Source organism: Pogona vitticeps, chromosome 2, assembly GCF_051106095.1.
Source record: "Pogona vitticeps strain Pit_001003342236 chromosome 2, PviZW2.1, whole genome shotgun sequence".
Lineage (NCBI taxonomy): Eukaryota > Metazoa > Chordata > Lepidosauria > Squamata > Agamidae > Pogona > Pogona vitticeps.
In genome coordinates this window covers 243,052,860-243,075,305 of record NC_135784.1, presented here as the reverse complement: position 1 = coordinate 243,075,305, position 22,446 = coordinate 243,052,860, and the positions used below count along the sequence as shown (strand labels likewise).

Below are 22,446 nucleotides of genomic sequence, written 5' to 3'. Positions count from 1 at the left end.
GCTCGAGAGAACGAGGCTCCTCTCTGATCAATTTCCTTCAAATTTAAGGAGTATTCTACTAAGCTTCTGCACCACTCTGTTTAAATTCTATCAGCGAAGGAGTCAATTCATCTTTTCGGAAGGATGGTGGGAAAATTGGTTGGTACTTCTATATATGGTGGACATGCTCTCCAATCCAGTTGTTCTAGTCCAGAGTTTTTACAGAAACAGAATGAACCACGGGATAAAGGTACTCTTTAAAAAAAGAAAAGACATAATGGCCTGTTATAATTACTTGCCGCAAGCTATAGGTGCTTAGCTTTTCCTTGAATTGATCATGACCTCCGGGAGTTTCAGTAGGTGCGCCTCCCCCTCGCATGTCATGCTTTGTTTTGCTAAAATGTTGTCCGCAGGATTTCCCCCCGCCCCGTCCTTCATACTGACGAGAGTTTGGAAAAGTTATTTTTTTGAGGGGGGAAGATGCGCCCTAAAATAATGTTTCCAAGCTCGGCGGCTAGGGACTTGTCCTCCTGTCTCAGCCTTTCGCCTTGTCCTGAAGACTCGCCATCCAACGCGCGCGGCTTGCCTTCTGGGAGTCTCTTTTCACCGACGAGGTGAAGACCATGGCTAGGCGATCTCCTGGAGAAAAACTCTCCTCCGGCCTCCTGCGAGGCTGGCCAGAGGCTGCTCCGCCTCCAACAAGATTTGTTTGTGTACCTTGGGCGGGGGAAGTGGGAGGGGAGGGAGAACCACCCCCCCCCCTCAGAGAGAGGAGAACCGGCTGTCCGCACCTCAGGGAAGCCTCCCCGGCCAGAGCAGGCTTGGGTTTTCCCCAACGCTACGCTAAGCTAGAGAGAAGTGGGAAAGTTCTCTCCCCCATTGCAATCAATGAACAGGTACCAAAAACCCGTTACCATTTTCTCTTCTACTGCTGTGGACCCCAGGGTGAAACTGATGGCAACTGCGTAGAAACACACACACACACACCCGGGCAGCTCGCGGTTGGAAACTGCATGACCGGGAGAAATCATTTTCTAAAAACCCCATCCTAACGCAGTGGGAAAATGCGCTGGAGACAGAATGCTAGGTAAGTCGCCGTTGATGTGTGTCCTATACAGCTGACTTCTCTATTCAGCCAGGCGTGTTCTGTGCCCATAATAATGCCTTATTTTCAACAAGGGGGAAAAGAAAGGGGCTGGATGCTGAATTTGTCAGGATTGGGATAGGTTGTTTCAGATAAGAGGGTCAACTCGGATGAAATATTCCGATCTAAAAGTTTCAGTAAAAGGAAGTGGCACTTTAAGCTGACTTTTTTTTACAAAAATAAGTTACAAATACACATATGAAGGGAATGTCTAAGACACAGGTAGTATGAAAGAGAAGGCTTCAACACCAGGCTTCTAGATGGGCATCATCCTGTCTCATTTTGATAGTAAGAGTAGCTGGTATTTTCAGTTGCATGACTTTTCTCCAGCGTGAGCCTAAGCATGCTTACTTACTCAGAAGAAAGCCTCAAGTGAATTAAATAGCATTTACTCTGTAGTAAGCATGTCTTTTTCTTTCTTTTATGAATTGCATGGTGCTAAATTTACCTGAAAGTCTCTTCGACCACTAGCAGAACTAACTTCCAAGTAGTCAAGCCCAGAATTACACAGTGGAGCATGTTTGCCTTTTTTATATACTGTATCTGAACAAATTTATTTATTTTTCTTTGCCTTCCTAGATTCATTTTTACATTGATTCTGGCCTTGCAGGATGTTCCTTTGGGGAAAGGTGAGAAGTTCCCTTCTTTTGTTTAGTTTCATTTGTTGGTGTTAATGTTCTGTATAATAGGTGTACTTAAGGAAAATTATCCCTATTTCTTACCTACAAGGTTACAAAAAAGAGATGGAAAGAGGTCATACAGGAGAGAATGATGATGCTAGAGCCCCAAAGCACCACCCAAAGGACCAAACCACCACATTAAATGTTTTCAAAGCGATGAACCAGAGCTATGAAAGCAGAAAGCACATGAACTTTAAGCCAGTAGTGCCCTTCACAGGTCTTACACAGAGTAAGTAATTTTATGACTTACTCCATTGTTGTGTATTGTGAAATGTATTCATTATTATCAATCCTCTCTATATATATTTCTAGGTAGTTCTTGGCTCATATACAGTCTGTTGTTGTCCTTGCTGTTGTTGCTGCTTTGCAGTGTTAACAGGGCTAAATTGCAAACATTAGCCTCCAAATATGTTAACTACCAAGCAGTTCCAGAGCCTTTCAAATGGATATTAGTTCTGTAGGGACAAAAGGCTGATGCAGAGTGATGAAATTAATGGTATGTTGGACATAAGTAAAGAAGGCTTATTTTCAAGCCCTTGCTCAGTTTGCTGGTTCCATATTCCTCTCTGGCAGGGTTAGGGTTACTAGTGAACCCCCTCTACTGCCATGACCCCTCACCAGGCTAAGTGAGGCTGATGGGAACTGTAGTCCTACCAGAAGCCTTCCAGGTACTTTAGACTCCAGCCTCCATATGTCCCATTCAGAAGAGCCAGTGATAAGCGGCTGTGTCTTGGTTTGTGTGTTACATTTATATCCTATAAGCTCAAGGTGAGGTACACCGTTTTCTTTCTCCCCACATTATCTATCAGTCTAACAGTCCTGGTAGGTAGGTCAACACTGAGGTAAATCAGGCTGATTGACTGTGACTGGTTCAAGCATACTCAGTGAGTTTCATGACTGATTGGTGATCTAAATGAGCCCAGATCTCCTGAGTACATACTTAACATGTAAACAGCACTATGGGGCAGTATATAAGCAGCACACTTTGCTTTTTTCCCTTTTTATTGAGTACTTCCACTACACAGAGAGAGAGAGAGCTGGGTGACATTAGGCCAGTCACTAAATGTTACTTTTTCTACCTCTTAGGGGTGTTGTTGTGAGGATAAAATGAAGAAAATCTTCAGTTCCTTAGAGGAAAAGTGGGATACAAATATAAATTCATTACAGATGTGTGTGTGTCTTTGGGAAACATGCTACCAGTGAAATAGACATGCCTGTTCTTTTTATTCTTTTAATTTGCAGGTTTTTTCCAGAAATATTGTACAAAGAGTGAATTTCATATATGAAGGGAATGTGCTGTTGCATGCTATCTTTGCTTACCAGTTGCTGGGAAAGACAGCATGGGGGGTACAGTTGAACTCATGCCCTTGGCTTCCCTTGGAAGCTGTGTGAGCAGAACGCTGAGCTGGATAAGCCTTTGGTTTTATCTAGGATAACTCTTCCTATAATTCTGATTCTAATGCATGAATACTTGCCCAGGTTGGGCAACTTGTGGACTTACAGTGATTTTGGGGGGTAAATTGCCCATAATTTGTTTAATGCCCATCTTTATCCCAAAGCAACTTACAACATGTGTAAAATCAGATATAAGTAATGGACAATAAGTTACAATATTAAAACATTTTTAAACACAGCTGAAGGGGGATAAAGGAGAACAAATGCCATTAAATGATAAGTTTCTCAACAGCCAGTTCATGGCCAGGGGCCTGTTTAAATAATAAGATGATTTTCTCCTGGTGAAATGAGAAGCAGGGAATGGGACTCTTTCAGAAGGGATTTCCACAATCTGGGGTCCACAGCACCCACTAAGAAGGCCATCTCTCTGTGTCTTCATCAAATACTGTTTGTCTTTGGGCATGGCAGGGCCAAGATAAAATGGCTTCCACGGAAAATCTGAAGATTTCCATGATTGGTTTTTAAAAAGCTAAGCATGAACTCTAAACATACATCAGAAATTACCCTGTCTTCCAAGGATAAAAATATGGAATACTTCGCTAAGGATAATGTAAGGAAATATATATGGTGAAGGCTGACAGATGACCATTATTATGCTTTCTTTGGTAGCATGTTTGTTTATTACACTTTTACACCAACCAGTATCGTAAGCACTTTGAATGCTTCACAGAATAGTTACTAAAATATTTGATATTCCTTATATCTGGAAATTGGGTTGTCACTTAATCTCTCCTGGGATTTTGTAGTTTTTAACACATGCCTTCCTTAGTCATGCCAGATCACAAATCCCATGATCCAGGGCCAGTATGACTAATGGCCATCATCATCACAGGAGCATACATTTATTAAATATATTTCAGTAACTGATGTTTGCTTAAGCTGTAAACAAAGAGTAGCCTGAAAAAGAACTGTCCAAGTACAGCCACCATTGTACATGTAGCAAAAAAAAAAAAAAGGCAAAACTTTGCTAGACATTGTTGCGGTAAATATCCACGTGATCCTACCTTTTTAAAAGCTGATTTATTAGTATGTTGGGTGAACTCTGACTCTGTTCAAGGCTAAAACGCCAGGACATGTAAGGACTTCTTCAGTAGAATATGTCAGGGGTTACTGCTTGGCCACTCAGTAATCCCTAACAGTGTGTTTTTAATCCTTCTCCAAACAAACTGGGCTTAACTGAACAAACACTCCTAACAGGCAGCTAATTTTATTGTCCCCTTAAGGCCAATAAAGTCAGACGTTTGGCAGCCAGGGAGACTTGGTGGAGTAAGTGAGAAAGTAGGTTCAAAGAGGCCTGTTTCTTGGTAAACTGTGAAATGTTCACTTTCAGGTAGAACTCTGAACCGACACTGCTGTCAAAATGGAGGGACCTGTATCCTGGGCAGCTTCTGTGCATGTCCCAAACACTTCATTGGCAGATACTGTGAATATGATGAACGGAAAAGGTAAGGAAGCAGAACAGAGTTTCAAGGATAGGGTGGCTAGAAGTTTGAGAATGTGATACGGAAAAGGTTATGTATCTTTTCGTCTGTCACCCGCAGCGGCTGTGGCCCATTCAAGCACGGTGAATGGATCCAGAAAGCCTGCCGGCTGTGTCGATGTGGTTTCGGTGTTTTCCACTGCCTGTCTCAGCCTATACAAAATTGTGGTAAGGAACTTCACTAAGCAGAGAAATTACCACCTATATTTTGGAGGAAAATCCATGAGAGAACCAACTCAAATCTCAGAGAGGTGTGCAAGGTTCCATGTTGTTTCCAAACTCTTCATCAGACTAGATGGCACATAAACCAGGGAATGAGGAAGGAAAGAGAAAAGACAAAAGCTAGGCCAGAAAATGTAGTTATGAGGGTGGGTGTGTGTGTGTGTGTGTGTGAGTGTGAGTTAGTTAGTTAGTTAGTTAGTTAGTTAGTTAGTTAGTTAGTTAGTTAGTTAGTTAGTTAGGTTTCCTCAGCACACATCTAACCTATGGCAACCCTAACAGAGTTATCAAAGTATGTAAGATATTTAAGGACCAGTTTTACCACTACCAACCCACAATTATCTTCCATGCCTGAGTGGAGCATTGAATACTGGGCTACATAGTCCTAGTCTATCACTCTATCCACTGGACCCCACTGGCTATTGTAGGTCTGTTCAACTCAGTCCCAAAATGGAAGCTGCAGATTGAATTAATCACTGATAGGTATGTGGGTATCAGGTAACAACTAGTAAAGTATATTGGGATGGCAAAAATGGCTTGTTTCCATTTCCAAAGACAAAAAGTCTGGACCAGCTTGACTGTCTATGTTCTTTATGTGTTGATACTTAAAGACTATTCTGGATAGTCTTTACTTCACTTCCATGTTTCTGTAAGGATTGTTTGTAGCTTGATATTTGATGTCACAATCATATTCAGTATTTCTTTCACTCACTTGAAACACATCAGCCAAAACACTATAACGTTAGTAGAGTGGTGCCTCGCTTAACGAAGATAATCTGTTCCAGGAAAATCGCTGTTAAGCAAAAACATCATAAAGCGAAAATAAAAACCCCATTGAATTTTTACTCCAATGGGGTAAAAACTCACCATCCAGCGAAGATCCTCCATACAGCGGCCATTTTCGCTGCCTGTATAGCGAGGAACCCATCCCTAAACACAGCGGGGAGCCATTTTAATCACCCGGTAGCCATTTTAAAACCGCCTATCAGCTGTTCGAAAAACATCATTTTGCGAAGAATCGGTTCCCTAAGCAGGGAATCGATCATCGCAAAGCGAAATTCCCCCATTCAGACCATCGTTTTGCAATCGCAATTGTGATCCCAAAAAGATTGTTAATAGGTTTCATCATAATGCGGGGCAATCGTAAAGCAAGGCACCACTGTATTTAAGTCATTTTAGCTCCTAGTGGGAGTTCAGGCTTTATTGGCTGTAGAACAACTGACAGGTGTATACAGATTCATGGTTTTGAACTGCACCTCCCAGTCAGTACCTTCCAGAACTGGTGTGCAAATGCCAGAATTCTATGAGCTTGGTGCACACAGGCACACTGGCAGGCATTTGTGGGACAGGGAAAGGGCAAGCCCTGTCTCATAAGGAACTTTTCTGCATGCATGCGCATAGGAGTGGAAGAGCAAGAGAAAATGAGAGCAGGTGTACAGTGCTGTATCATGGCCTCTGTGGTTTAACTGTATTGTGTTTCTTAAAAAAAACAAGGGAGAGATCAAGTACCAAAGCTCTCTCTAGGCACCTCTCTATAGCACGCTTTAGACAAAGTCCATAGTTAGGGCCAGAATCCTATTGACTATTTAGGTGCACAAGTGCAGTGGCATGAACTGGAGTTTGGAAAAGAAGATTTTTGAGACATTCACTCCCAGAATCTTCGAGCCTTTAGCCATTCTGTCTGGGAGATTCTTGTAGTTGTAAATCCAAAAACCATATTTTCCGAGCTGTGTTACAAAGTCAGTGTGGACTTAGCACAACCACTAGCCTTTGCTCTGAGACAGCAAATGGCATATGTTCAAGGGAAGCAAACACATTGAACTGGTTCAGATAACACACACACCTGAAAGTGGTCTTGTGAATCAGACCTTGCTGGATATTAAATATGAACACAAAATATTTAGGATTGTTGTGCATTACTGCTCTGATGGGGTCTTTAGTATTACTTGTGTTTACTGCCTCTCATATTGATATTTGTTTGTTTGTTCCTTTTTAATATTTGTATTCCTATTTTTTGCTTTAAATGTTGTCTTTCAATGATGTAAGCTGCCTTGGGTCCTTTTTTAAAAAAAAAGTGGGATAAAAGTATTTCAAACAAACAAAACCCACTACAGTCTGTTTTAGGTATAGACTAGGGAACTCCTCCAGCAAAACTAGGCTGTGACGTATTTGTCTGACACCTCTGATTATAAAAGGTGTCCCTAGCTAATAACAGCAGAACTTTATTTCCAGTAAATAGATTAGAATGTGCTGTGATTCTGAATAGATCACTCATAAATTCTGTTACAATGTAAGTAAATTTGTTTCATTTCAAAGTGTTAAAATCTTGTTTGCCTCTTGGTTTTCTTCACTTAGGACAAAGGGTTTAGAAAAGAAAGGAGGGGGGTTGGCTACTTCCTTAGCAGCAGTTTATATTTACTTTTGATTATGCTGTGATTAATGCCTGCAAGAGTTGATAAGTGGCTATGCCTTGACTCTAAAGGGATGCCCCATGGCCCCAATTTGCACTTCTCTTCTGAGAATAGGATCTGGGGTTGGCTTCTATTGATGATTCCTCTATCTTAAGTACTTGCAAAGAAGCTAAGAGGAAATTACAAAATCTTGGATGTCCTTGTTAACTAACTCTTTTCTCCCCCCCCCCCCAACCTTTTCTTCCCTTTTCTTAGCTGGAAGGAAGGAAGAAGAATTTATCCATTTGCCTTCCAATTGTCCAGGATTACAACAAACAATGTGCTTTCTTATGCTCCTGCTAGTTGCCTTCTTAGTATTGTTTTGCTCAAAGCCTTTCCATCAACTATGAAAGACTCTCCCTTATTCAGACCTGGAGTCATACAGTCTACCATGACTGGCCTTACCATAAAACTTGTCCTTTGGACCTTCAGAAACCAGGAAGATGAAACTTCAAGACAAAGGATATGCCTCTTATTTATTTCCCTGTTCGACATGACTGTGTCAGGAATTTATATTGTGTGTTAGACTCCTAAATCTGTGACTGCAGTACATGCAGCGTTAATTGCCTCACTGTGTGTTAGAAAAAGAGCAAGGGATGAAGCAAGCAGAGATGATGGATGAAAAGAATTGTTTTGTTTCCAGAGCATGGGACAAGAATACTCTAATCACTTGCAGGACATACAGAATCTGCTGCTTTTTTAAAATCGTATGTTGCTTCAGTTCACAGCCCCTTGGTTCCCTTGGAATACTCAAAAAGATGAGGTGGTGACAGAGCTGAGGGTAAAATATTTCCTTATGAAGCACAAATTTAATAATTGCTAGGTAGCTAGTCCTAGCGTTAAACCAGTGGTAAGGGTACTAGTAAAAACCTTACTAATGGCGGGGGGGGGGGGGAGAGAAGCACTATATTGCACAAATGCTATTTCTTGTTACTTCTGTTTGAATCTGATTTGAGCAGTCCTTTATGTTTGAAGTATTGACTCTTCCAGTGGAAGACAGTCCTATATATATATATATTCTGTGATTTAACTGCTGAAAACAGTAAAATATTGTGCACGTTCAAAGATGGTAAGTGTTTGTTTGATTTTTTGGGGGTGAATCAGAGCAAGTTACATTTTGCAGATGTTACCTCTTGCCAAATCTGTAATGTTTCTGGAACTGATTTGGTCAATAGTTTTGGTCAGTGGGATTATACTGACCAAAACCTCATCTTACAAATTAGTTCAGGCTAAAGATGGATGAATTATTCTTTAATTTGTCACAATTTCCCCTCAAAATTTGTGGGAAAAGTTTCATCAGAGGACATAGGTATCCATTTGAAAATTTATTTTGGTATTTTCTTGGAGGCCAAACATTCTCTCAGACTCTTTCAGAAGTGCAAAAGCTCATAGATATTTTGTTGCTATTGCCATTTGGTTACATTTTTATCCTACATTTAATCAAGTGAGACACAGCTGACTTCCCTTTTTCAACACAAGCCTGTGAGGTAGGCCACCAGTGAGAGCCAGTGTTGGCTTAGGACTGGAGAGATCCAGGTTGAAATCCCCATTCAGTCATGAGTCTCTAGGTGACCTTAGGATAGTTACCATATTTCAGCCTACCCTTAAAGCTTGATGTGAAGATAAAAAACATTTTAGACATCTTGAGCTCCTTGGATGGAAAGTGGAATACTGATTATAGTGATAAGTCAGACACAGGGAGTGACTGACAAGCCCACCCAATAGGTTTCATGGGTCATTGGAGACTTGAACATGGGTCTCCCAAGTCTCTGTCCAACAATTAAACACTACACAACACTGGCTGAGTTCTGATCTGGGCATTAGTCCACATACGTTGTATGGATCAGGTCAGTTCTTACCTGAATTCACACATTCTTCAACCTTCATGAGGGTGAAGTTGCGTCACTTTTTTTGAGGTGTGATCGAACCACATCCAAACAGACATTCTTTTACATCCCAGAAAAATATGCACATGGCCTATCACTTGTGTGGATCAGCTGCCAATAAGCACAAACGCTGAGCATCGGTTGTATGAGAAGATCCATATGATTTTTGCCCTGTGGTAAGCAGAGACCAATTGCCCATCTATCATGTATTAATGCATTGTATATTTATTTGTAACATTCATGGCAGCATTCAGCCAATTCTCAGAGCCATTTACAAAAGCAGAAGTACAGGAAGTACCCACAATATAAAATGTGTAAAAAGTACTATTAATAATACACACCACACACATCTAGGACTATACTCCTGAAGGGCTTTCTTTTCATTTTGTCCATGTTGTCCCAACACTAATCTTCATGGAACACGTACGGTAGTTCTTTTTTCTGAGAACAGTGCCTTCTCTTAAAAAGGAGCGAGAGAAAAGAGACTTCACTGTGCATTAACTGAACCTGATGGTGGCAAAAGAAATAATAATTAGGCCTCTTCTAAGAAATCATCAGAAAAATGCATGTATTGCCGAATCAGGCCAGTGATTCACATAGAAAACAATAGGAAATGTCACACAGTAGGGATGGGCAACAGAGGGCTTTCAAATGTTCTTTGACTGCAATTCTGATAATTCCTTGGTTGTGCTGATTAAGGGTGAGTCCAACAGTGTATGGAGGTCCACAGTTGTCCAATATAACACAGAGCAAAGGAGGAGTTGCATTAAGACAGCAGCCAGGAAGGAGGACACTGCCAGACTTCTCCTGAGAGATTTACTGTAATGCAGGGGACTGGGATATCGGAAGTGCAAGATTTTCTTATGGATAATATAGGTTGAGTGATAATGAAAGCAAAAGAGGTTAAGACATAATCAAGATAATATAAAGATTCAAAAAGTATGACTCTTGAACAATATTCTGCCTCATCCTATAGCACGTCCAGTATCCATTTACAGCCTTCTAGCAACCATCCTTTGTTGTAATCTGGTTTCATAAAATATTCACCAAATTGTGAAATTCTATTTTAAAAATATTATTCCAAAACACACTTTCCCCAAGACGATAGACTATGGGGTCCATTTGGTTTTGTGGCCACTGACACTATACGAAAAGCTGATCCTCTCATTTGGTCTTAAATTCATTAACTATTTTCTTCTTTTTCTGGTGATGTACTGTTTAGTGCATCTTCTTGAAATCTGATGAAGGCCTGTGATGCACATGTGGTGTTTGCACATGCCCCAGCAACATGCATTACAACTCTTTCTGTCCCCACTATCTGTGCCTGATCTGCCATGGAATTTTCTTGTTTGCAATCCACCTCAAAATAGCCACTGTTTTCCCTGGGATTGTCGCCAGACCCATTGATATAATCTTTTTTTTCCCCTCTGGAAATTGGTCAGATTAGACTACTTACACTGGTTGGAGGAAAAAGTTGGTACATCCTGTGTGCTGCTTGTTTATGGAGAAGCAGACACTTTGGCTCCTATGTCATGTCCCTAGACTCCCCTCAGCAGGAGCCCAGGGGTCTTGGCTGGTGATGATGGAGCTGATATGTGGAGGCTAGGAGTTGCAGTAACAACAAGAGCATATAGAAGTGATTATCTTTTGAGCCCTTTTCATCATTTTCTCAATCCCAGTTTACAACACAATTAGTGTTTCTTATTCATTGTACATAGTCTGCATGGTATTCCTTGGGGTTGCATTTCTGCTGTGTGAACGTTTTCTTTTATGGGCACTCAACGTGTACTTCCAAGATCTGGTTGAGAAGAACTGCATGCATAGAACAGTTGTGCAGTGGTTCTCCTTGTTAAGCTGTCCTTTGCACAACTGGATGTGTAACCTGTTGTGTGCTTAGTTTTGCAAACAGTGCGACCAGATTCCTGTGGTTCAAGAGTATCCTTTCATTCTAAAAGCACAGTCCGATACAAACTGAGGCTACGATGCTATGCATTTAAACGTAAGCCCCACTGGACCTGCCTCCACATAAATTTACATAAGATTGACTTGTTAACCTGTTACTTTTTATATTTATGGGAGGTCTACTCCAAAAAAACAAAATGCTTTGCTCTAGAGACATTCATATGTAAACATGCACATTGTCCAAGAAAAATGCTGGAGACTATAAAGACTGAAAATTATGCAGCTGCTAACATGTTAAATAAATGCTGCTAGGAGAGTACTATATATTTTTTAATTATGTATTATATAACACACACACACAGACACACACACACAACAATCAAAGAAAGCTGGAAAATGTTTTATGATTGGGCCCAGACATAAACATGACTAGAGAATATAATATATGTTGTGGATTTTAGTATTGTAACACAGCCATGGAGTCGAGAGTACTATCGTTTTAACAGTATACAGGCTCAGACTAAAACGAACAAACCTCTAGATTAAACAAAGAGCTTCTTGTGCTAGGACTAAGGTGCCTGTGTTTGTGGGATAGTTAGTCAATTGGGAGCACCTGGCTGTGGAGGCAGGGTTGGGGGTTCAGTTCCTGTCTGTACTTCCTGGGAGAAGAGCCAGCCTGGGTAGTCTTGGGCAAACAACACAATCCTAGCGCACCAGCAGAAGAAAGAATGGTAAGCCACTTACAACTGTCTTGTACCCTGGCAAGGGTCACCATAAAACAGAATTGACTTAACAGCATGTAATTATTATTTGCTCTAACATATTGTTTGCGGATTCCACTCACATACATCAATATGAAGAAAACAGAACCGTTTAAGTAACAAAAAGTAATTTGCGTTTAGAGTTGCTTCCACACAGTTATGATGTTGCACATACTATGATAACTTAAGGGTATGTGCGAAGGACAAGTGCTCGCTCTTCCAATGACAAGCCTTCACTGTGGTGAAAATTCTTCACTAGACATGGGAGTTTCAAATTTGTCTCCCCTGGGAGGCAAATATGAAGCCCACCAGCACAGGTGTCCCAGAGGTCCTTCCTCCCCACCCAGAACCAGCCACGTCCACTTTCTGGGCTCCTCAGCGCACGCACACACACACCTGGTGGCGGTGGCATCACACCAGCCACAGTCATAGTCCCATTGGCGCTTCCCCACCTCTCCCTTCAGCTGACCACTCAACAGCCGAGCCGGGAGATTCGTCTGGTTCTGGGAGGCAGGAAAGGACCACCTGGACACTTTTGCTGGTGGGTTTCATAGTCTTCTCCCCCCGGGAGAAGCTCCCTCACAGGCATCTTGTGTCTGCACATGTTACTTCACCCATTCTCTCAGAAATACACTGTTTGGAACAATGAAAAAGCTACGGGGGCCAAAGGAATGGGCTATGGATGCATTAAAATGTACAAGTGCAGACGTTTCAGGATGAGGCCCCCTCCCCTCATGGGTCAATGAGCCACCTCTGCTGCCACAACTTCAGGGGCTCCATGATCAAGGCTTCCCCCCCCCAATACCTTTTCATTTCTTCAGTTTCATGAGCACATTTAAATATACTATTATCCCCCGCCCCACTCCTCCCCAAATTCTGTTACACCTTTCATTTTACCAAATGACCATTGGTATATTTCTGAGCTGAGAGAGCAAAGTAGTGCGCAAGACATGGCAAGACGCTAAACCTCAGTTTTACAGGTCTTGGACCCAGAGACAGGCGGGCGACTTGCAAAAGGGTGAGCACAAAAAGATTCTACTTCCATCCTGCTTCCAAACTTTTTCCATCCAGCCCACACTGTTCTCCTAACAGACGGGAGTAAATTACTCATGATGCTCCATAACACAGTCCATAGAGATGGAACCATATACATGGTCAGGAAAACCCAGCCGTTTATTTTCAGCATAAATTCAAAAGGTTATACACACATGCTTTTTTAGCCCAGCAATCTCCCTTGGGTAGTTTTTTAGACCATAGAAGATTTTTATACTAAAACGTTCTTGTTCTTGTGAGGTGATTAATACTTTGCTATATTTTTAATGTACAAACTCAAAAAATGGAGTAATGCAAGAATATATGTATGTCTAGAAGCTGTGGGTATATCTTTAAATGACAAACTAATCGTGGGTTAGTATACAGAAAGGAAAACAAATATTCTGATTGCAAACATTTAAGCAGTCATTATACAAAAGTTCATAGACAAAGAATACCTCTGCTCATGTAAAAATTATCTCTTTTTCTGGTGTAAGAAGCAAAGAGCTCCTGCACTTGAGCTACTCTGTGTGTGTGTGTGTGTGTGTGTGTGTGTGTGAGAGAGAGAGAGAGAGAGAGAGAGTATGTTGCACAGGAGTTGCACCAAGGTGAAGAAAACCACACTGACTCTCCAAAAATATAAGTATGTCTTGGTATGTGTGTCTGCTGCAAGCCTAAAGGAATTCTGGCAGACTCTGGCTAGGTCAGAGTGTCTCCACTCTTATCTGTCTCCAGCTGTTCAGGAGGGCAGATAAAAGAAAGGGCCTTCTGCCATTTTGGCCGAATCAGGCCTTCTAAGAAAGCAAATTGCAAATGCTTGAGAGAGAGAGCTGTTAAGAACAAACACTGACATCTGTGGCAGCCTTTTCAATAAGGAAGAGGGGTCCTACCTACCTGAGTCTCTGCCGCCACATATTCGTTAATGCTTCTTTGCTACAAAGCTATGCTGCGTAATTCAGCTCTGTAGCAAAGGGATAGAATCGTGTAGCAGGAAGGAGGAGGACGTCAAAGAAAATTATTTCTCGAGCTCCCTTAACAATTAGCTGTTTCACTCCTCACCAGTTTCTCCAAAGTTAAAACAAATGATAAGTCACGAGGCCTGCCTCCCGTATGCAGCAATCCTGTCATCAATCTTTCAAACCATTTCCATTCTCAGATGGCTGTTATGGAGCTATATAATAGAGGCATAGCATCACTCAGGAGAGAGTCTATCGCATGTGGTGCACACCAGCAAAGGGCTTAACCCCTGCTGATCCATGCAGGCCATTGGCTGCACTGTTTCCATATTCTGTACTTTATCCAGTTCATGAACCATTTCTGGCGATGCTCGCTTGCAGCTGTACGTCATGTAATCACTGCTGTATTTTTTGTGTGAAAGTAAGATGGCTTAAATGCAAATCACTGAAGCACCACAGTCTGAAAAATAATGCACAATAGTGACAATAGCAATTATAACCAAATTGGATAAGATGTTGTTCAGCACTGCAAGGGTATCATGGGATGTATCCTGACAAAGGTTTTCTCAATTCACAATTTGATGTTTCAATGAGCATTGAAAAGCTTGGAAAGCAATGTGAGAATTGAAAGCTAAATCCCTTGGTAGTCCGAAACAGAGGCCACCCATTGAAAGCAGTGGAATTTATGTTGTTTTACAAAAATGTTCATACTATCAGTTGATCTACTTGAGTTTGGACTGACATTAGATTTATCTTAAAAATAGTACAGAAGGCCACATTATTATCCTCATAGCTGAACTTATTCTACCATCCATACTACTTCCAGCATGGCCGCAAGAATTTACACTGTTTCTTTCATGACTGTTATTTGAACTCTTCATGAGAGCTTGTCTGCTCGCTGGTTTTTACCACCATTGTTTTTGCCTTCCCAATTTCCTTTAGGTCCTAACTGTTTTTAACAGCAACTTGAGTTTTTTTTATAACACACCACAAGTGTATTCTCCTGAAGCTGTGTTTTGATTGTCAAGGGCTTCCAAGGGCCCTTCTGAAAGGAAGTTGTAGGTAATTCCTTAAAAGGAATTACAGTGGGGTCTTGACTTAAGAACGGCTTGAGTTAAGAACATTTTGACTTAAGAACCACTCTCATTAAAACTCTCATAGGAAAATATTGACTTGATTTAAGTACTTAGATTTGAGTTAAGAACTGAAAAAAACCATGTGGGAGGCAGGGAAAGTGCAAAATTTGAACTTTCACTTAACTGTTGGCCAGTGAAAAGGGTGCCTGTCTGCTTTCTCACTCCTCCCAGTGTTTAGAGAGTGGATTGGAAGACAGTCTTCAGACTGCCTGGTACTGTACTGCCTGGACTGTATTTTCCCTGCCTTCCCTGAACCTTTCTTGACCTAAGAAAAAAAGAAACAAAATATCCCCCTCTAGTGGTCGAAGGCAGAATAGCAGCTTCCCATTAGTTTCTATGGACGGAAAAGAGCAGATACGGATCAAATGGTTCTCAATGCATTCCTATGGGAAATGCAGATTTGACCTGAGAACTTTTTGACTTGAGAACCGCCTTCCAATACGGATTAAGTTCTCAAGTCAAGACCCCACTGTACCTACAACCAGCTGAAGGCAGCTCTGTGCTGTTCTTGCTAGAAGCACTACTGCCATCTGTTTATGGGTACCACAGGAGGCGACCGAGACACATGCTTATGTTAGGGTCAGGTAGTTTTTACCCAGATTCTAGGCATATCATATGGTGCCTGTTTGGACTATTAGCTGGCTCAGATTCCCAGCTTTTCTCCAGTCACTGTTAAAAAAAGATATGAGGAGGAAATTATGTGCTCACTGCTTGGCCCAACTGTTTGCAAAAAACAAACAAACAAACAAACCCTGAGTGACCTGTTTAACCAATGAAATACTTCAGGTATGCTTTAAAGGACTCTCCAAGATATCCAGAGTTTGGAAATCATTGGTACTGAAGATCTGTTATTCATCACATCTTCTTTTTCGAAAAGATAAACAGGTTTGCTGTAAATGACCTGGGCAGGCTTGAACAAGCCTAGGGAAAGGCAGCTGGGATGATAAAAAGTACAGAAACCAAGCCCCATGAAGAATGGATCTGTTTAGCCTGGAGAAGTCTGGGATGCTAAATGATAATAAATTTGAAATATTTAGAGGGCTGGCTAGGACCTGAAGTGATGGATTCAATTGCAAGAAAGGAGATGTTGACTATAGAGTAGCTAGGATTTCCTGACAGGGAGACCTGTTTGAGAGTGGAATGAAGTACCTTGGAAGGTGGTGGACCTCCCTTCACTGGAGAATTTTAAGCAGCCTCATCTGTCAGGGATATTTGTCTGTGGGTTTCCTGTGTGGCAGGACATTAGACTCCGTGAATCTTGAGGTGCCTTCCAACTTTATTATTCTATGGTTCTACAATTTAAAAAAAAAAATCAAAATTAAGGTGATATCAGGTAATATCGAAGTAGTTACTGTATATAATCCGTTCTAGCAAAAACACAGAATCCCCACTGGTTAGCCACGAAACATGAGTTTTCCATTTTGTGCCCATCTCTAGTTATGAGCAGGTGCTATTGTTGCTATTATACAGGTGCATTTCACTTTAAACTATCCGTTCACAGTAACAGTGGATTTTCTATAGGCAGAGCTGGCTAGATAGCTCAGTGATATGAAGCACCTGGCTGTGGAGCCAGCAATGGGGTTGAGAATTCATCTATAGGAGAGGTCCGGGAGTGCTTACAGATGAAGAGGATGAGGGTCATTCCATGAGGGTATTCTCCCACTTAGGATTCAGCTCTCAGAACCCCATCTTCAGGCTGCATCAGCTCCCTTTCCTTTCTGATACATTGAATTTGCCCATACCACATCTTCTGTGCTCAGAATTGTGAGGTGGGAGGAGAAAGACAGAGAGCTGAAGTTTGTACAGATGAGTCCACAGATTCTCTCATACGCAATAATTTGAGCTCACTAGCCTCTGGTACAAACAGAGATCTGTACACCTCTAACTGGCGCAAGCAGAAGCTGCCAGTAGGTGGCAGTGGTGGAAGCTCGTAGTCATTCAGTGCAAACAGCAAAGTCTATTTAAAAGCACTGTGAGATTATGAAAGGCAAACATCAGAAAGAATGCACTTTTATTCTAACATGAATTAAAATACAACAATGCCTGTTAAATTTAAGTTTCTATTAAATACTTCGACAGATCTCCTAAATGTGTTAAAGCATAATTTTTCTTAGGCTTTAGCTATGAATGCCCAAAGCTATTCTCTTGAAAACTTAGTGGCCCTGTTTCTGGCATCAATAATGGTGGTTATTTGAAGTTGCAACCTGCACATTAAACTATGCCTGGAAATGGGCCAGCAGCCAATGTTCTACCCATATTCTAAGGGTCAGCCACATGCTCCATATAACAGGCCTCAGTCAATGCACTCACTGCCACTTTGGATACTAGTCAACATTTCTGAATAACCTTTGAAGGGAGATCCAAACTAGATGAAAGCAAGGCAGATGCCACCTATATAGGCTTCTTCTCTTTGGTGTCTCAGAAGCAAACATCTTATTTCCATACGTAATTTAATGCCAAGCTGTGGGGGGAGAAAACTCCTTGGAAAATTGCCTATATCAGTGATTTTCAAAGGCACTCTTTCTACAGGGCCTGCCTTGTGGATCACTTGCAGTCCAGAATTAGTACACAAGATGGTTTTCTCAGTAGCAGAATCCTGGCTATGGAACTCTCAAAGGAAATTAGATTGGCTCTATCTCTGTGGATCTCTGTTAATCTTTCTAGTAATATAATGTTACCTGGCTGTTGTCATCTGACTTTCACCTGCTCTAACCCTGTTGTTAATGGCAATCAGAGACATTTTACAAGTGCTGATTTAACATTCAGAGGCTGATTCGGTCAGGCTGCAACTACATGCAATTTAGCTGAGGCTTGATTTATAGCCAATTGTATGCTTCTGCTCGGATTAGGTGATCACACAGACCTCAGATTGTTTCATTGCCAATGTCCGCAAAAATCCCTCAATCTGATGTTATAGCCCATAGCTCCCTTTCCTTTGATCCTGCCCACTGCTAATCCCTGGCTCTCCTTTTATGATTCACTGTAAAAAAAAACATTGAGCTGTTTAGAGTTGCATGGCACTTGCATGAGGGAAGGTTTCCAAATTTTTTCATAACGTATACATATCGCGGAAATTCTAAATCCATAGAATAACTGAATAATGGGTTTGGAAGAGGCCTATAAGGCCATCAAGTCCAATCTCTGTTCAATGCAAGGACCTTGATTTAAAGTATCTCTGACAAATGATTGTCTAAGTTTCTCATAAATGCCTTGGAGTTCTTGGAGAGCATTGAAGCGCTCACCAACCCCCCAAAATAATTGGTTCCATTGTCGTACTGCTCTAACAATTGAGAATATTTTCCTGGTATTCAACCAAAATCACGCTTCCTGTAACATGAGCCCATTATTACGTGTCATGCACTCTGGGATGATTGAGAACAGATCCTACCCCTCATCTGTATGACAATCTTTCAAATATTTGAGCAGTGCTGTCATATCTCTCCTCAGTCTTCTTTTCTCAAGGCCCAGTTCTTTTAGTCTTTCCTCATAATGCTGGGTTTCCAGCCACATGATCATCCTTGTTGCCCTCCTCTGAACTGGTTCCAATTTGTTAGCATCCTTCTTAAAGTGTGGTGTCCAGAACTGGAAATGATACTCTAGATAAGGCCTAACGAGTGTTGAGTAGAAGGGAACTAGTACCTCACAGGATTTGGGGACTATATTTCTGTTAATGCAGCCTAAAATAGAATTTGTCTTTTTTTGCTTGCAGCCGCATCACAGCGTTGGCTCATATTTAGCTTCAGATCTACAACAATTCCAAGATTCTTCTCACATGTAGTGTTACCGGGCCAAGTATCCCCCATTTTGTAAATAGTTTTTTCCCTTGGTGTAGAACTTTGCACTAATCCCTGCTAAATCTCATCCTGTTGTTTCTGCCCAGTGTTCAAGCCTATCAAGATCTGTTTGAATTTTGTTTCTGTCTTCCAGAGTATTGGTTATGTATCATCCACAAGTTTGAAAAGCATTCCCTGTACCCTCTCATCCAAGTCATTAGCAAAAATGTTGAATAGCACTAAGACCAAAACTGAGCCTTCTGGAACCCCACTTGTTACCACTTCCAAGTATGAAAAGCAGCCCTTAATAAGCACTAGAGATGGGGGTATTTGTATTCATATACAAATATGCCCATTTTCAGGTGCAGATAACGAGGGTCCGGCCCCCTGGGGCCAGACCGACCACTCACAATTCTGCCACTGCGGCAAGCTCCTCGGTTCCTTCCTATCTCTCCATTGCTCACGATAGATTAGCCACTCTTCAACCTGGCAGAGAGGCCCATCATCTTGCCTTCTGCCAGGAGTGGTTAATCCACTGCAACCAACAGAGCGATAGGAAGGGACTGCGGAGTTCACAGCAGTGATAAATCGTGAGTGATCGGTCTGGCCCCAGGGGGCCGGACCACCATCTGCACCTGTGGGGGGATATTTGTATATGAATATTAATACCGCCATCTCTAATAAGCATGCTCTGCTGTCCCTGCTGCTACTGGTTCCCAGTCCTCAGCATGGGGTTGGACGGGGCCCTTATCCCAGGGGCAGGAGGCGGCGGCAGTGTGGGAGGACCCTTCCTTTGGGATTAGGACCCCCTCAGCCCCTGTGCCGAGGACCAGGAGCCAGCAGCAGCAGCGGCCCCACAGAGGGCAGCGAGGAGTCCCGACGAGCAGCCGCCAAAGCCGGGCCGCCGTCATGCCCATGCCCTGCTGGAAGGAGAGGCTCCTCCTGGCTGGGACCTCCGGCTGCTCGCCCCAGCCTCGCCCTCCACCATGACCAGCCCCGCTGCTGCCACCTCAGCTGCAGCCGGGGAGTGAGTGCCATTGGAGGAGGGTTTGGACTGCCTGGTAAGTTAAGGTACTGTTTTTTACATTTTAAAAACTGTTCTGGGTGGGTTTGAGCTGGGGGGGCATGTTACTATGATGGGGGTTTTTTTCAGTCCCAGCATGGGGCTTGCTCTGTTTAATTTTGGGTGGTGGTTGTTTTCAGCCCTATGTGGCTTGCAGTGTTTTATTTATATTTGGGGGGGGGTATTTTTTGGGGAGTGGAACAGATTAATCACCTTCCCATTGACTTATGACCATTTCAAATTATGTTCCATCTTCTGGAACGGATTATGGTCGTACGTCGAGGCACCATTTTATTATTTGACTATTTTTTTACCAGTCTCAAGCTGCAATCCTGGCCCCTCCACTTGTATTTCACATTTTCCTGGAGGGTCATGGACTGTCTTTGGGGAAAAACTGAGTTAAAGTAATAACTGAGCATTTGGTCATCTGTCACCATTTTTATAGTTTCACTCTTATGTCTGTAGAAGTAGACTTGATCCGCAGAAACTCATCAAAACATGGCAGTTAGTTTTTAAGGTGCCACAACATTTTTTTTGTTTTTTTCTTGTCTAACATTATCAGACGGATACACTGATCTCATTATTTGAATGAAATAAAGAATTCATTGGCCAGATTATTTAGAAAACGTTGTACAACCTGCAGTCCTGGGATCTCATACAAATCTTTGTGTCTTCCTATATGCTGTCCTCTTCCTCTTTCTTTGAAGCGAGTAAACAGCAATCTTCAAGGATCATGCTGAGATATACATCTAGAGAGGAAGGAAGAATGAATGTGTGTGTGTGCTGAATAGAATGTATGACTTTACATTATTTGCAACCCTTTTACTCCCAAGAAAACTGTGCACCCAGTTTAGAGTAACTCTTGATGTAGTTTGAGATGAGATGAAAGCAGGTATGTACCAAAATGTCTACTGCACTTTTTATAGAGTTTTGTTGTTGTTTAAAAGAAACTTTACTTTTAACTATTATTCTGCTGGTAGCTAATACGGAAAGTCTCTCAGTTCTTACCTCTGCTAGAAATATCACTAACTTTTTAAATATGTCTATATAAGTGTCTAGTGCCAGAAGGCAATACAATTCTAATAGCATTTTATCTTTCCAAGAGAGGACTGAGAAGTAGGTTAGGCTGAGAATCATTAATACTTTTCTCCACAATTTCAATGTACATGGCAGATTCCATTTTTAATTGGGAGTTGAACTGTGTGCACTCAAAAGGTTTTTGAAGGCAGCCCTTCAAACTGAAGATCCCAGAATGCTGAGAAAATCAGGTCAATGCCAAAGAAATCACCTTCATCTGAAATAATGAATTCACCCTAACAGTGGTGTAGTGGTGCACGAAAGTCATGTTTAGGACTTATTATTCTTATAAGGCATCACGTTGTCTCTGACATATGGCAACCTTGTGAATGCCCTTATTTTTATTTATTTATTTGTTACATTTATAGCCCGCCCATCTAGTCACACCGACTACTCTGGGCGGATAACAACAAATCAGATCTAATACAATTTAAAATCATAACATTTCACTTTAAAAAAGGAAACCACAATAATCAGATGGGGAAAAGGCACAGAGAACAAAATCAGGCGGTGGATGGAGGAAAGGCTTGCTTATAAGCTAGGTTTTCAGTTGGCGTTTGAAGATGCCCAGGGAAGGGGCTATACGGATCTCAGGAGGGAGGCTATTCCAAAGACGAGGAGCCACTGCCGAGAAGGCCCGGTTTCTCGTTTTTTTCCTTCTGGGCCTCCCTCGGCATTAGGCGCCTCAGTCTCACCTCCTGGCTAGATCGAGTGATACGGGTAGACCTAGGTGGGAGAAGGTGTCCCGTCAGGTAACGGGGCCCTAAACCATTTAGGGCTTTATACATAAGCGTTAAAACTTTGAAATCTACGTGGAACCGAACGGGCAGCCAGTGCAAAATCTCCTACCATTAACAGTCCTGCCCAGTTCTTGCAAACTCAAGGTTGTGCTTTCTATAGAATCAGTCCATCTTATATTTGGACTTTCCCCTTTCCTGCCTATGAAAAAAAATTACTTTCCACACTTGCATTTACATTTCTCCCAGTCAATATTTGTATTTTCTCCCAGTCAGCAATACTGATGTGCACAAGTGTTTGTGCTCACTGATGAAATACAGTGCAAAAGAGCATCCTGGCCCAATCATTACCACCATTGCACTGAGATTCTGTCTTACACTATGCTTCATAAAAATGAGCAGACAGATGAATGACATGGTACGGGATCCTACATGTGGCAGCTCATAGAAAGATCAGCAGCAAAAAACAGAAGAATGCAGTCTTGCTAGTATGTCAGAGCCTTTGTGTAGAAAATAAATGCAAGCCTTTCTACTTAATGTGTACTAATGATGACAGTATCATCTGTATACATTAAGCAAAAAGGCCTTAACTGCTATCTAAGCAATGTGAGGCTTAAACTAGGACCAGTTGTGATTTTAAAACCTAGACCTATTTTTCTGCACTTTTAAAAACCATTTTCAGAAAGCAGAAGGGAAAACCAGTAGTATAGTTCAGA

The 22,446-nt window shown here is 41.8% G+C and overlaps 1 protein-coding gene and 1 long non-coding RNA gene across 3 annotated transcripts; one reads left to right on the top strand and one right to left on the bottom strand.

The window, feature by feature from the left end:
• Positions 1–702: 702 nt before the first annotated feature.
• LOC110084179 (cryptic protein) lies at positions 703–8,472 on the top strand. 2 transcript variants are annotated; one of them, XR_013542079.1, is made up of 6 exons: positions 703–1,066; positions 1,703–1,752; positions 1,853–2,032; positions 4,589–4,703; positions 4,800–4,989; positions 7,624–7,752. XR_013542079.1 is itself a non-coding variant. In XM_020803293.3 (6 exons), exons 1-6 carry the CDS (start codon positions 1,044–1,046, stop codon positions 7,755–7,757), a joined length of 609 nt encoding a protein of 202 aa, XP_020658952.3. In that variant the 5' UTR covers positions 706–1,043; the 3' UTR covers positions 7,758–8,472. The 2 variants fall into 2 exon arrangements, 1 of the variants encoding a protein (XP_020658952.3); XM_020803293.3 differs by having other exon boundaries at positions 706–1,066; positions 4,800–4,906; positions 7,624–8,472.
• A 1,104-nt stretch (positions 8,473–9,576) lies between these two features.
• Positions 9,577–20,696, bottom strand: LOC144586970 (uncharacterized). The gene is made up of 3 exons (XR_013542080.1): positions 20,554–20,696; positions 13,883–16,830; positions 9,577–9,800 (listed from the first exon to the last, which is right to left on the bottom strand). It is a non-coding gene; the product is annotated as an uncharacterized LOC144586970 (long non-coding RNA).
• Positions 20,697–22,446: the final 1,750 nt, after the last annotated feature.

Coding starts and splice junctions, on each gene's coding strand:
- LOC110084179 (XM_020803293.3), top strand. CDS start 1,044: ATGCGCTGGAGACAGAATGCTAG. Junction 2,033..4,588: donor CTTCACAGGTCTTACACAGA/GTAAGTAATTTT, acceptor GTTCACTTTCAG/GTAGAACTCTGAACCGACAC. Junction 4,704..4,799: donor GAATATGATGAACGGAAAAG/GTAAGGAAGCAG, acceptor TGTCACCCGCAG/CGGCTGTGGCCCATTCAAGC.